Here is a 15,958-nt window from a genome sequence, read left to right on the forward strand (position 1 = left end):
AGCATTTAGTCTCATTAAAGTGGCTTAAAGTAAAGGGCATTTTTCTTCCTTAACCTTTTCCATGTGTCGAACGACCCCCAGCCGTCTGACATTACAGTGGGCGTGTGCACCGGACGGCCAGGGGCCGTCCAAATCACGCACACATAATTTTTTTCAGGACCGCAGCGGAATGTCCGCCGCGGTGATGGTGTTAAGACACATCTCCACATCATTAAGAGGTGACTGCATTTTCAACAAGCAAAAGCGGAAGCACGGCGTGTTGCGTGTAACCTGACCCACCAGGACTACAGATGCCACCCTGCGCGCCGCTGCTCACTCCTGAGAGCAAAACGCTGTGGGAGTGACACATTGGAAAGGAGGTGGGACATGCACCCGCCTTTGGCCATTTTCGTGCTTTCATTATTGAAAGACACACGCAAAGGCCAATCCAATGTGTGGGAGGAGTCTGACCCACACAGAGAAGTTTGGAGTGCCCACAAGAAACTTCCTATAGAGCAGCGCTTGCGTGCTGCGCTAGGCTCGACCTTAAAAGGATGATGTTATAAAATATTCGCCATCATGAACAATTGCAATGGAATTAAAAAGAATGCATTTGGATTTTCAAATCTTAACACCACTCTATTTTGATTGTATATACAATTCTTTGGGTTCACAGAATAATCTGCTTGAATTAAGGCATGCATGGGCAAATGTGTCTTTGCATGGAGTCAACAAGATACCTTTTGCATTGATATTGTGTGGATACCTCATCTCTTTAGAAATATTAAGTGATCTCTGCAACCACATCCCTGTGTAAGGCAGCCTATCATGGCCCCACTCTGGATGCTTAAACTCCTGATGAATTTACGGTCTTGGGCTCAGACACAAGGACAGGGCCTACCTTCTCTGTAAACGATGCCAAGAACGTATTCCACAAGCGTTCATCGGCTCTTCCCTATGTGGTTTTAGAGACATTGGTAATAATAAATTCCTTCCTTTATCTATCAGGATGCGTGCATCAGCGTCTGAGATTTTAGTGATTGATGTCTTTGGTATGATGCTGTACGTAGGGGGTTTTCATAGAACTATCCAGAATATGACTGGTCTTTACTTCTGCTGCCTGAATTGGTATTTGAACCCCACAGCCTGAGATCAGTCTGTACAGCTTCCTTCTACTACCGTTTCAGTTTGAGTGACAAGCACACATTTAGTTGTCAAGCCCGTCAAGCTGTATATTGCCATCGAAGGATGTGTTGATTTACTTTTTGGGCTAAATGTAGGGAGTCCAGAAAGGAAGCCCCCTTTGAGGGATCAGCGCAACTTACTGTTTGTGTAGGAGTTGAAATCATTTCATTTTTTCATAGGAGTTTGTTTGAGTCGTGCATGATTTGAAAGATAATATAGTTGTACTTTTGCAAGGATCTATTTTTTAGGCTTTCAAAATTCCTGATATGGTATTTATTTTGAGCTGAATGTTAAAAATTAGACGACATTGGCCTCTTATTATAGCTTGTACGTCACATGTCCAGTGAATGAAGGATTTCCTCTAAGGTGTCATGTCCACCATGTACTTGATCCAGGAGCCTTGGGAACCCCCTCTCAATACCATGTGTCTTGTCAAGGGTGACAGAGAGAGTTATAGGGCACATGTCCTCCCTCCACCTCACCTCGGTTTTCCGCTCCGGACCCATTGCCTTTGGTGACTTTTGTTGCTTCCTTGTGACCGGACATCATTTTTTTCTGGATTGCTACTCAGTGCAAGACAAGCTGCGTGTATGTTGTCATGGGAGGCATTTGATAAAACGACTTCTTATTTTAATCTCTTGGTTTACTGGCTTCTGATTTAGCAGACTAGTCCTACAGTGTTCTTTCTGAGGGCTGCAAACATCTCCTGTCTGTCTGTGTCCTCTTGACCGATTGAAATGTAACTTTTGCTTCATCTTGTACTCCTTTAAAAACTGATTATATCAGGGCTGCTGTGTCTACTTCCTTGTCACCGGGGCATGTTGGACTGACTTTATCAGGCTCCCATTGCTGGGGCCACATTGATGGCACTAAGGAAACCTGTTATCGCATGTGGGGAGAGCTGCTGCAGCAGCCGGGGACCCCGACCTCGCGTCCCATAATCCCCAATTGGAGCTTTACCTGTTACTCATTAAGCACTATTTAACGTGTGACGCATTCCCGCAGCACCGGCCGTGCCTGGGCAAAGCCGAAGCCAAGGGCAGGCCCGTCTGTGCCCATCTACGGCTGGACAAGGCTGTACTGGGCTCACCCTCTTGGCATTTTGTTCTTCCTGCTGCCCTATTAAGGTATGATCTATTCTGTCTTATTTTTCTCCTGTTGATTTTAACCTTTTTTTTGTTATTATTCAACTTGTTAGCCATGGAGAAGAAAAAACTCCTCGGCCCACTTCGAAGGGTCCCAAGGAAGCTGCTCCATCACCTTTAACTACTTCCTATTTGAGCAGTGCGATGATGGAGCTATCTCTATGGAGCTTAAACTGGTTGAAACCAGTATTGATGCAGTGCATAGGATGATTAATATCATTGGACGGAGCTGCTGATCTTCTAGGCAACACCTCGATTACTCAATAACAGACTACTTCTATTCCTAATGCCAACTGTTGTGTTGTATATGCCATCGCGGATGATACAATCACCGTTTGCTCCACCGGATCCTCTCTAAGTGCCTCCATCTCACTTTTCCTTAAACGCAAACATTATGACAAAGTCAGAAAGGGAAAGGCCAGGAGCAGTAAGACAACTTTCAAAGCAGTTTTGCCATCCACTTCATTGCCTTCAAAAAATGACTCTGATTACGCCTTTAATTCGGCCATTCACAGTGTGTGTAAACCCTATTTCGACGAAGTGGAAGCACTCCTGAAGGAACTTCAAACCCCTATTCTGTCACATTTGATGCTTTTAAATATTAAAGGGAAAGTCTTGTACTATCACCATGAAAAGACCAATCAGCCTCCTTCTCATCAATTAGTGCAACCTAGAACTGGCTACACATCCTCCGTCTCTGCCCTAAGCTCCCCGCCAAATACCAGTATTCCCAACCCTTTAGCACTAGCTCAATCCATTCCACTGATTGCTTATCCCACTGAGAATAACAACTCAAAAGGTTTCACCCCAATGTTAAACTGAAACAAGTGAAACCCAGGGGCTCTGAAGCTCAATTCATTCCTAAGACTGTTCACCCTATTGAAACCAACATCTCACAGAATCCGGTCTTTACTGATAAACAGCAACAAGAGAAATTCAGTGGCGCCGAAACCACTGACGCCTTCTACCCTGATTGCCTTCAGCTGCCTCTATAGTGTACCCCGAATGTCATTGTTCTCTCAGGTGTGTCTCCATCGTGTAATGATAACCTGAAAGACTTGTTCTCCCTTAAACGAAGAGCTGCCCACTTGCTTGCGTCCAAATCTGGATGGGGTTCTGACTTGATCAATTACATTATCACAGTGCGCAGTGTTGCGTTGGTTGGATCATGCCCAAAGTCACTCTGAGGAGAGTATTTACTTGTTAGTTTCATGCGTCCGTGGCTGGTGGGTACTTTACTTCAACATTTGGATTCTACAACCCCAGAATTTGCAAAGATCCGTGCTCTACCGATTGGCTAGTTTTATTATCCATCCCCAATATTCGGGCAGCCAAGAAGGTCTCCTGGGTGTGTGGTAGTGCCTTCTAGAAATATTGCAGCCTCCTTTACACATGTAAGCAGGTTTGCCCTGCTGTCTAATCTTTCGGATAATGATTGATTTATTTCCTCAAGACCCCCGATCACCGCCCTGATGCCTAAGCCTGATTTGGTTCCTCAGCTGAGTTCATTTTGCATGACATTATTGTTCCCATTGTTCTTTTTGTTTTCTTCTTTATCCACCCCAGTGTTGGATTCCTCAATTCTGTCTTCCAATTTAAGTGATCATAATTCTGTTTTAATTTGTGGTTCTTTTCCAGACATAGATATAGACCTTCCGGTTACTGCCAGCCTTACAGATTTGCAATAGAGTAAAAATAAAGGGATTTGCTTTAAGTGGAAAAATATAAACCCCAGAAGTTCCTTGCTGATCTAGTAATTGAAAGCCGGGAGGATGCGTAGGTTGTCTTTCTGACATTGCGGAGCCCCACACAATATTGGGCAGTTTTAACTCCTTGTGCACATCCATGTTCGGTTTGAGGCCCTCAAATTAAGGGTAAAGACCTGCATAGGATTGGGGAAAGTTCTGTGCTCATACTAATGTATGCCGATGACGCTGTGCTGCTATTGCGCACAGCTAACGGGCATCAGCTATGGTTGGATCCTATGAACGATTTTATGTTGAATCTGAAATACGGTACAACCCACAAAAATATTTCATCATGGCCATTGGCACAAGAAATACTCACTCTCGGAGGTTCATCACGGAGGGTATTTCTATTACGAAACTTTCAAATTTTAATTAACAGTGGATTCTGTTGGGCGCAAATTTTAATTGGGCCAAACTTTTGGAACAGAGAGGGCAAAAAATGAACAGTGCAGCCTAGGTCATTTTTGGATTTGCTAGGAAACTCAAGAAAAAAAACGGGTAAAGACCTCATCTCCTTCTATAAAGTGAAATGTTTCCCATTGGGCACCTACAGAGCGGTTGTTTGGGGGTACGCAAGCTGTGACCACTTACAAGTCTCTGAAAATAAAATTCTCTCCAGAGTGTTGGCAGTTTCCAATAGCACCGCCTCTATTGCTCCTATGAGGTTGGCCTTTTATACATCGAAGATGTGATTTAAATAGCTCCATGTTTATTATGGGTCAGAATCTAAATCTCCCCATTCACTAATTTCTCCTGACTTTCACTATCAGAATGCAACAATCTAGATCATGGTTGCAAAATTGCTTGATTAGCATATATTAGGAAAGCTTTTTCAGACCTGGGAGTTCTACACCTATTCCATCTCCCCACTGAGATAACTGGGAATACCAAGACCCTGATTAGTTCCCTCTTTCAGTCAAATAGTGATCTGAACTCTAACTCTTGGGCGATGGACACCATATGCTACCATTTGGAGATTATTTCCTCAGAGCGAGTCAAACCTTATTTAGCTTGGATTCCTAATCAGGATCACAGGTTTTATCTAACACACTTCAGACTAGGCAATGTCCATTTCTTGGTTGCTTATCCACAGCACGGCAGTTGGTTCCCACCTCTGCCCTGCTGCCCCTGTGACAACTCCGGTTTTCAATCTACAATACACTTTATGTTTTTCTGTAGTTTTTATGCAGTACCTTCAATTCAATTTTTATGTCCCATTCGTCGATCCTTTAATTGCAGATCGGCTCAGCGGAGACTACATTTTTGCAATGTCTGATTTCTGAACCCGTCTGCCACACTAAAATTGGTCTTATCCACCATTCTTTAAGGATCAGGAGGGACATTAGGACACTGGCAATCTGCCATCTTTGAATTGCTATGGATATGGGCATTTTGCTAGTCCTGGAATTTGTATATTTTCAATATTCTTATTTTAAGGTGCCTTTTATTATTGTTTTTATTCATATTATTTTATAGCCAAATCGGCTGAATAAAGTTTTATTGATTGGTTGATATCAGGGCCAACTTTATGAGAGTAGTATCACCATTTTACATGCCTCCCAATGCATATGGCTCAGTTTTCTTCTCTGTGTCCCGTTGTATAGGTACTATTGCAGGGGCCAAACCATTGGCTAGGACTTTTGGATTACAGCTCAGCTCGAGTCCAGCTAATTAAAAAGGATGTGCCCGACTGAATTTTCAGGACACCGGGACTTATTACACCCACTTTGAAAAATCTCTAGTATATTACTCTGGACTGCTGTGATGATGTGTACCTTCTGGGCTTGTGCTTGTGAAGCCATGGTCTGTGGCCACCGTGGGATACGGGCTGACACAACTCATTCTGTTTGCAGCCATCAAGTGCATTTCTTTGGTCTAGTGAAAAAAGGACCTAAAAACCGTAACGGTGAAAGGGTTTGTGGGTCATGTGCAGTAGGTACTGCACTGTTACACTCAGAGAGATGGAGTAGTGGTGACAGAACCTGCATCTAGGTCCTCTTGAAATAATTCCATGGGGTGTTGCTGTCACAGACTTTCTCCTCACCTCTGCTCGTAACGCCTTTCAATTCTTTGCACCCCAGCTTCTCCCCCTCAGTAGACCACTGCAGCAGCCAGCACTTCAGGGCACTCGTTGCCCTGCTGTGATACTATGGCTGTTGCCCTGGTCAAGAAACATATAGTGGTCCTGAGGGTAGTGATCACGCTTGGCTTTCCCTTCATTCCCCGTGTCCAGCAACACAGTACCGTGAAGCCTCAGTGATAGGGCCTCCAGGACGTTAGGAAACGGCTTAGGATCTATGCTAGAGAGTCCGCATAACCCACCTGGTGAACAAATCACCGCATTCACCATGTCTGAGGAGAGTTTGGAGGATAAGCATGAGGGCAAGGCTTTTTCTGTCACCCAAACCAGTGAAATAGGTGCCATTGTATGAATTCAGTAATGTGTGTGGGAGATGTGCATCTTCAAGAAACAATCTGTAGTCAGGTAAGTAGCATATTAATTCTCTTGCGCAAAGTCATGAGTATATCTGATAAGCAGCAACTGAGAGAAAGATCACACCATTTCAACTGTTCAAATTGGTATAGAAAAGACCACAAAGCTCCCTCTCCAGAGTTAAACTGAACTGTCCCACATTCTTTTAAATAACTTTCCAGTGTTTGTGTAATATCATCCTTTTATTAAGACTCTCTTTTATAAACATGTTTTCTGATATAACATAAGTATTTATGCATGAAAGTATTCTTATTCTTTACCCTTTTGCTGTTCCTCTCTCTGTATTCCAGTGAATCCTTCCTTCCCCTCTCGCTCTCTAATGGTCTGGCCTCGGTATGTTGAAAGGTTGAAGCGGCAAATTTCTATGCTTGACGGTTGATGTCTGGTGCCCATGCCGATCTTCATGGGAAGAATACATTGAGTTACCTCCTCATCTTTATTTGAGGTTGCGTGTTTTACTTCATTTATTGGCGACGATTGATGGACTCACTGTTGTTGCCATCGCCTTTGAAAATTGTGAGGCACCATCTTTGTTTTGTGGGAGTACTGTGTGGCATTTCGGATGGAGTTTTCCTGCCCAGCCTGCACCCGGTTACCTGTATTGTGTATGAGGTACTGGTGAGAGCTACAGTGTAGAACGTGAGCCTTTCAGTCTCCGACTCCATCCCGCCTCTCCCTGAAGGGTGTGCCATCTACCCTAGGCGCTTCAGGATCTTTTTAAACCCACTGCCTGGTCTTTCTCCTGGAACCTCCTTTGAGGTGTGCCGTCGGCTTATCCTTAAGCCCGCCTTGTAGACAGTCTCTGCTCATTGTTCTGTGTTCCCCCGGCTTCCTGTGCTTAGTTTCCCTAGACAAGGGGGAACCTCCCCAAGAATGGAAAAAATGGTAAGAGGAATTTCTCAATTTTTAAACGCCATATATATTCGATTAAGATGCCAGTGGAAAGAAAGGAGTGTATATTGTTGCATTTTCCCGGATCTGAAGGTCAAGATTCAGATCCTTACCAAACATAGAAACAGCTCACTACCAAGATAATCTGAATTAATTTAAGGAAGCAATCTGCACACGGTTGTCCGGAGCTGGGAGGAGGGGGGCTGGAGGCGCCGAGGTTTGACCTTTACTACTATGCAGCTCAGCTGTTGCCGGCTGCCAGGTGGTTCGCAGACTCGGACAACTGGGAACTGCAACTCCTAGCGGGGAGTGCGGACGAGAGAGCGGTGCAGATGGCCCTGATGCACGGAAGGGGTGCAGATGGAGATCTGCCATACATAGTGCGGCACATCGCAGCAATTTGGCAGCGCTTCGAGCAAAAAGTCTTGCGGAGGGCCCCCTTTCACAGGGAGCTGCCGATATGGATCATGGCCCCAGTGGTGGCCATGGAGGAACATATGCCCTTCCAAGAGTGGAGAGCAGGTGGATGCGAGTTATTGGCTGACCTTTACCCGGATGACACGTTTCTGTCCATCGAGCGGGCAACGGAGACTTTCGGACTCGGTGGGGGCCAATTCTTACACTATAGAGGCCTTCAAGCAATGGCGCGGGATACTTGGCCTCAATTCCCCGAAGCGCCCTCGATGTCCCATACCCTCAATGTTATCCTTCCTTGTGGTAGGGGCAGGAGGCTGATAACCCTATTGTACTCGGCCATGCGGCAGGACTCCACCCCACCGGTCCCTCCGGACTGGGCGGCCTGGGAGACTGACCTGGGGATTGTTTTGGAACCGGAGCAGCGCAAACGCATAGGCACTCTCACCCGAAAGGTGTCGTGCAATGCACGGTTTAAATTGACTCATTTTAACTTTATGCACCGCACATATGTGACTCCGGTCAACTTGAGATGTATCTCCCCGGACAAACGGGATGATTGTCCTAGATGTGGCGCGGCAGGTGCGACCTTCCTCCGTCTGGCGTGGGACTGCCCGTTAGTTAAAGCCTTCTGGCAGTCAGTGGTGGAGCACATTCACGCAGTTACTGATCTCCGGATGGAGCGGACTCCCCTTCATTGTTTATTAGCCTTGGTCCACAAACCCAAGAAGCGTAATCTGTCTTACAAAATGTTACAACTACTTTTGGTATTGGCGAGGAGAAGGGTAGCAATTACATGGATGGGACAGAGGGCCCGGAGGTGTCGCAGTGGCTTAAGGATGTAGGGGAATGGTCCCTAGCGGAAGAAACATTCATGCAGAGCGTGCGTAGGGATGTAAAGCTACCAGACGACCTGCTTGCGTGGAGAATGATGCGAGTGGTGGGAGCGACCACTGAGGATTCAGACGGCACGAGCGCGGAGTTGTTCACCCCTGAGGATACAGGGTCCGAAAGTGAGGGTGGAGGGGAGGGGGAGGGAGGGCAGTGATTTGGGGTAGTGCCTGGCCGTCCACGCACGTGTATGATACATTTTGTAGAAGTTGTGTTTTGATCCCTGAAGGTTTCATTCCTATTCTAGTTAATCATTGCTGTCTTATCTGCCAATGGGAGTGCCATAATGGGGTGAATGAACTGTATACACATGTCTTATTCATTGATGCCAAGGTTTTGGGGGGGGGGGGGTTCTATTGGGGAGTTGTGGGGTAACCTGAATAAAAGAAAAATAAAAGCGGATCAGAATATCCTGCCGTACAGTTGCATTGCTATGTTCTTCGCCAGTTCTAGCATGCTACCACCGCCCGGCCTTCGGGATGTGGGCTGATGGGCCGTGTGAAAAGTTACCTGTAGCTTGACGGAATGTCGTTATTCTAATGGAACTGTCGGCGCAACTGTTTGTATGCTATAACTATCTGCGACAAAAATAAAGTTAAAAAAAAATTTAAGGAAGCAATGGCAAGGTTAGAATTCTAGCTCATTTAAGCCCACAATTTGTAAGACTTTGGAAAGATATCATTTTATACTCGTCGTCAAAGAGAGAACAAGAGTTTTGATGAGTTTTTCACAGCTCCAAGGAGTCTGTCATGGTCATGCAGTTTTGGTGCCAGTTGTGATGAGATGATCAGAGACCAACTAATGGTCAATACCAATATCAAGCATATTCAAGACCTTCTTTGGGTAATGGGATATCCCACTGTGGAAGACGTTCTAGAATCAGCCAAGGCAATGAAAAAGTCCATATCATGGGTCAAAGAAAAAAAAGATGATGAACTAAAGAAGAAACATGATGAAGTTTGCTACGCTATTGGAAAATCTTACCAGGGAAAATTGTGGAAACCAAGAAAAAATTAAACTAAGTATAACTGCTACAGGTGTGAAAATGAGTCACACCTGCAATAAAGAAGGAATGCAGTAATTGTAAATGCTAAGGACCTTTTACGAGACTGTGCAAAGTTAAGAACAAGAATAAGAGATTGCAAGTAGCACAAATTTCAGAATAAGATGAGAGGTTTTTTTTCTCAGATACTAAGGGAGAAAATCAGGAAGACAATTTTTTTTGGTTGGAAGTACAAGAGGAGCTAGAGCATATTCAATCCAAATTGAAAAACCCCTGAGGTGTTTTCTGACCATTCAAGGAATAAATCTGGACTTTTTGGTGGATGTAGGGTCTCCATTCACCATTATTTCTAAAGACAATTATTTGCAGAAGAAATACCGCCCTACAAATTTCTGATGTGAGGACAGTAACATATGATGGGAACATATTACACCTTGAAGGTTACTTCACCTCGACAGTAAAGTTCAAAACAAAATCAGCACAAATTAAAATATATGTTGCAAAACAGGAGTAAGCATGATCAGAGATTGCTCAAAATGAAACTGGATCCCTGTGCTATTGAACCTGTGTTAAGTGTTGCAGAAGCCAGCTTGGATGATCAAGTATAAACCAAGTTTCCAGAGGTAATCAACAACAACATGATAAAACTGAAAATGCAATAACCTTCAAACAGAAATTAAGAATCATATCTTTCAGTGTATGAAAATACTTCCAGATGCTGGTGCAGAATCTTCAAACGGATGGGATTATTGGAGTCATCTGACTGCTTACCTCCCATAATCTTCACAAAAAGGAGCAATGTAGACCCAGAGCTTTGTGTGGGTCTTTAAATGCCAAATTCAAAGTAGACAGTCACCCACTACCCAAAGGCAATGACCCGTTAACTATGTTTAATGGTGCAACGATTTTTCAACTTTAGATCTATGCAGTGCGTACCAACAAATTGAATTAGCAGAGGAGTCAAGAGTTCTTAAAGCTTTCATCACACCATTCTGTGTTTAGCAATACATAAGAATTACATTTGGGCTTGCTACAGCAGCATCTGTGTTCCGAAGGATAATGTATCACCTTTTCAAAGATATGGAAGCATGTGCCAGGTGTTTCCAGGATGATGTATTAGTTCTCATCAGAGACACCAAGGAATATCTTATCATTTTGGAGTAAGTTTGCAAAAGGCTATCAAATGAGGGTCTTGTGCTGTGTCCTAATAAATGTGAATTGTTTAAGAATCACGTTTTTTTTTATCTGGGACACCCTATTTTGGAGAAGGGAGTTACACCAAGAGAATCTTTGATTGATGGTATAAGGAATGCACTAGTTCTAGGTGATAAAGACAGATGAAGACCATTTAATAGCCTCTGCATGTATTTATGGTACTTTCCATGAAAAAAGTTTGCCACATTGATGGAACCACTTGGAAAACTACTCAGGAAGGACTATTAATTTAATTGGTGAAAGGAACAAGAAAAGACCTGTGAACATGTAAACAAATCAAGCTCCAATACTTCAACCTTATTATAGTGGTAAGCCCTGTGTAATTTTGATGGATGCCAGTGCCTATGTTCTGGGAGCATTATTTAACCAACAAGATGCTGAAAGCAAATGGACCGTGGCTCATGCTTCCAAAACCTTGAACGAGTCAGAAAGGAGGTATTCTGTCATTGAACGTGAATGAATTGCCTGTGTTTAGGCAGTGGATAATTTCCGACATTTCATATAGGGAAACCGATTCATCCTGTACACTGACCATAAACCACCGACGAAGATTCTGTCACCTGGAGGTGGTGGTACAGGCAATGCAACCAGGGGAGCTAGACTTTGTTCAAACCTTCAGGAATACAACTTTGATAATGTTCGTGTTCCAGGTTGTGTTAACCAAGTTGACTGTCTGTCCAGACTGCCTAATAACACATCTGGTTTTGAGAAAAGAGTGAATGAAGACATTAATCTAAATGCACAAATTTGTAATGTGTGTGCCATTATAGGAGAACATGTGCGTTTGGAGAAATGGTAGGCTAAGTAAGATAAAGATGCTATAAGGCCTGATTTAGATTTTGGCGGGACTCCAATTGTCCCTCCATGGCGGCGGTAACAAGTACTCCATCGAGCTGATGGAGTTCCACCTGCCATATTTAGATGAAAAGAAGATAACAAGCCACTATAGTACTCCTGTTTATGTTGATTTAATATATGCCATAAAGATTCATCTGGCTATATTTAAAGCCCAAAACCCGTTGTTTTCTCTAAAGTTAGTCCATAATCATAGTTTGTACTTTGTCCATATTTGTATTCATACAACTCCAAATTCAGAGATCCAAGTCAAGGTGATTTCTTCCAAAGATTCTTTTATTAAACACCAATAGTTTATAACAACTTCACAGCTCACACCGCCGACACGTGTTTCGTCTCACAGAGACTTTTTCAAGGCAAGGAAAAGTAGATGCGCGGACAACTGCATTAAAGCGACCACGGTAAAGCGGCAGGAAAGTGTCACCCGGTAATGTCTCCTCATAGAAGATAGCCTTCCCTCCTATCAGTGAGAGTATGGCTGTTGTATCCATTCATTTAGTATTCAATGATGATGCAGTTGGCATAAAAAGGATCAAAGTTCAGTATATATAAATGTATCCTGAACCTAACCGTCAATATCGCTCGGAGTGCGCACCCGTATTTTTTGTTCAATGAAGCAAAGTTTGGCGGGTGGTCTCTCCTAGTCAAACGAGCAAGTTTGTTGCACAAGAGACCATGATAAGTCTCTAGCGAGTCGAATATTGGCTGACTCAGTAACGGTGGTCAAAAAACGCCAAACGTTTGGCGTTTTTTGACCACGGTTACTGAGTCTATGAGGAGATATTACGAATACAAATATGGACAAAGTACAAACTATGATTATGGACTAACTTTAGAGAAAACAACGGGTTTTGAACTTTAAATATAGCCAGATGAATCTTTATGGCATATATTAAATCAACATAAACAGGAGTGCTATAGTGGCTTGTTATCTTCTTTTCTTGTGATTGAGACATTTGTGTCTTGTTGACATCCCTGGTGGTGGGTGTATATCAGGCCACAAGAGGACCCTTCTTCAGACAACTCAATTAATTCTCTTGTTCTACTTATACGTCCTAAAGAATTACTCTGAGAAGAATAATACTGTATGTGCGGATGCTTTCCCTCTTCTAGGGGAAAACTACCACCAATCCATTTGCTTGTGCCATATTTAGATGTTTGCTGTCTTGACCATCGTCCGCATCAGCAGACTTTATACTGTCTCGTAAGCAATGCACCTCTATCGACATGGCGGACTCCATTGCTGACTAACAGTACTCAGTCGCCTCAAGCCAGAGGGTTTGCGCTAAGCCAATTTAGATTTTCTCATTGTACTGATGTTGTCCTAGATGCAAAATCCTGAGTGGAGACTGGTAAGTACCACTTTTATAATATGTCACTACACATATAGGTTGTGTGTAGTTAAAAAAAGACATGTAGGTATTGTCCTTTTTGTACATATAGCAGAGCACACATACAACATATACACACATTTGAACGTACACCCACATGCACCACACCTACAACCACCACAACAAATAAAACGATTTCAATACAGGTGTGTTTTATTTAACAATAAGTTGTAAAATGAACACTAATGCATTACCCATAATCATAAAATTGCACGTAAGAGAAATCTAAAAATATTTGAGGCTAAAGGAAATGTTTACACATGATTCATTGTAAGTCATATGTAAAAAAAAGTGCCTTTGATCCCAGAGACAACGGAGTTGATTAGAGTTGTAGTAAAGTTGTAGCAGCAGAGGACAGACCTGGGCAATGGGGATCAAGACGGAAATGGAAATGGGAAACAGAAAAAAAGGTATGTTTTTACCTAATTTCCTTCTAATCCGCCAACTCAAGTATGGAGGTATCCCCACCACAGTTGTCCCAACGGAAAGCCACATTGTGATTAGGCTGGTGGTAATCCTGGCTGTACTCCCTCCTACAGCCACTTTTGCCTATGGCACCGTCAACGCGGGAGGGAAAGCCTTGCGGTGTCGGTGGCACTTGGATTGTTTTCCGTCCATGGACCTGCCAATATCTAATGCGAGCAGGTTGACCACCAAGTAGGCGGGAGGTGAAACTGTTGAAAAAGTGACGGCAGGACCAGATCCTCGATTTTTCATGCCCTCCTCCCTCTCCTCTTTCTTTCCACTTGTCACTCAAAGTATTAAATAAATGCACAGAAAATGTATTGTATGATTTTATGAAAATAAGGGCTACTACTAGTTATTGAAAATGTTTTTTTTTTATATGTTCGCAGGACCGAGGCAATAAAACAACATGGGAACTCATGAAAACAGATGGAAAGATGTAATCATCCGTGCTGCTGTTTTGATCATGTGACAGGACGCACTTTGACTTTATTTGTGCCGTCCATGTGACGGAAGATGTGTTTCTCAACATTTATACCATCAGAACAGAGAACACTTCAATTATGATCAACCATAATGATTTTTCAACTTTTCCTCAAACCTCTTAGTAAGGAAGCATCTACACCTCTCCTCTTTCTGCAGCCCAACGTTAGCATTTCTTAGAATGAGTAGTACAGGTTGTTAAATGAATCTATGGTATCTAAGACAATTTCACCGTTTGTAACTTTTCACTGATCATGTTTGCATGTTAACAATAATGAGGATTCATTCTAATTGAATTGGAAATTTCAGGATGGTGATAGATGCTTCCTTATTGACCGACTTACCTCATACTCATGTGGCCTCAGAGATATCTGTGTACGTCGGGTGAAAAAGTGGGCTTGGAACTCATGGATATTGACTTGTGGCATTCCATAATGGTCTACATTAACTCTGGTGCTTGGAGCTCTGCAGGAAAGATGCTAACAAGTGGATCGGATGAATGCTGACGCTTGCGACGGATGGTCAAGGGCGACTGTGGTGTAGTGTTATGATTGTGGGACTCCTTGAGGCTCTCCATGGTGTCAGCTGCCTCTTGGGGACATCTCAGAACTCGGAAGACAGACAACCAGTGCATTTCCAAGAATATTGCAGCACCATCTCTTCCACCCTGAACAGCGAGTATTGATTTAGCAGGAATATTAAATGGCTCTTCAGCCAAAACTGTCATTGAACAAGTAACGTGATCCTATCAATTTTATTACAAACATGTACCTGCAACTCTGTTTATGTTCTGCCCTGTTGGTAAACCAGTTAATCTCACAATTTACAGACCTATAACCCGCACTCTAAAAAGAAGAAAAAATACTTGGAGATTTTATCAGAATCTGTGTCAAGACCTACTCCATGACAGCTGCCTCTTTATTTGTCTGCAGGGTACTTCCCAAGTACTTGAATTGTCTGTACAAGTAATGGTTAACAGTGTGTTTCTCTCACCAACTGAATAACAGCAAGGTATGGTACAGAATGGGAAGCCACAGTGCCCCATCAATGAATAAATGAGCACATACAATATTGACCAACTGATATAACAGTAAGAAGGTAGCAACAACAAGTTCGATCACCCATCCATCTACGAATCACAAAACAGACTTAGATGTAGAAGGTCAAGAGGATATTGCAGACATTTGCCATGGTCCTGTATATCTATCCTATCTTTGCTCTTCATTCTCTTAAGCCCTGCCTTCAGTGCTGAAAGTGTACTAAAAAAAAGCAACAGACATCTGCTCAAGGTGCAATCCAGTACTGAGAAGGGGGGGGGGGGGGGGGGGGTCCCAGCGTGGGTGTAACAGTAAACATACAGTTCGTAAAAGAATTTAGAGAAACAATAAATGAATCCTCATTGTTTTTATTCACAATGGGGATGGTTATATTCAATATAATGTCAAATGATTACAGATTATAAATGGTTGTACAGTGCCCCAAGGGGGGGAGGAGGGAGGTGATAAGGTGAGGATAGTGCGGTAACGGGAATTGTGACAGTAAAATCAACCAATTCTCAAAGGTTCATTTGTATATGAATTTCTATATACAAGACAAAAGAACATTGGTCCAAAACATCAGTCAACATGTATCATGCTTCACAAATTACATTTAATATCAAAATATTAGCGTGAAGCTGACAAACAGGGAGATATTATCGACGTTTCGACCCTCAGTGGTTGGCAGGGATTAGTGGTACCCTTGCTGTGGGGTCTTCATCAGGACAAGGTGCTGGGCTGGCAACCATTCTGGTTGATGCT

The 15,958-nt window shown here is 43.2% G+C and overlaps 1 protein-coding gene across 1 annotated transcript in view; it reads left to right on the forward strand.

Moving 5' to 3' along the window:
• CARS2 (cysteinyl-tRNA synthetase 2, mitochondrial) overlaps window positions 1-14,923 on the forward strand; it is a 465,610-nt gene extending 450,687 nt beyond the window's left edge. The window contains exon 15 of the mRNA XM_086934744.1: window positions 14,066-14,923. Coding sequence (XP_086790870.1) covers window positions 14,066-14,119 — 54 coding nt within the window. The 3' untranslated portion in view covers window positions 14,120-14,923. The remainder of the gene's footprint in view (window positions 1-14,065) is intronic.
• The last annotated feature ends 1,035 nt before the right edge of the window (window positions 14,924-15,958 follow it).

The sequence above is a fragment of the Lissotriton vulgaris genome, chromosome 8 (genome assembly GCF_964263255.1).
Source record: "Lissotriton vulgaris chromosome 8, aLisVul1.2, whole genome shotgun sequence".
Lineage (NCBI taxonomy): Eukaryota > Metazoa > Chordata > Amphibia > Caudata > Salamandridae > Lissotriton > Lissotriton vulgaris.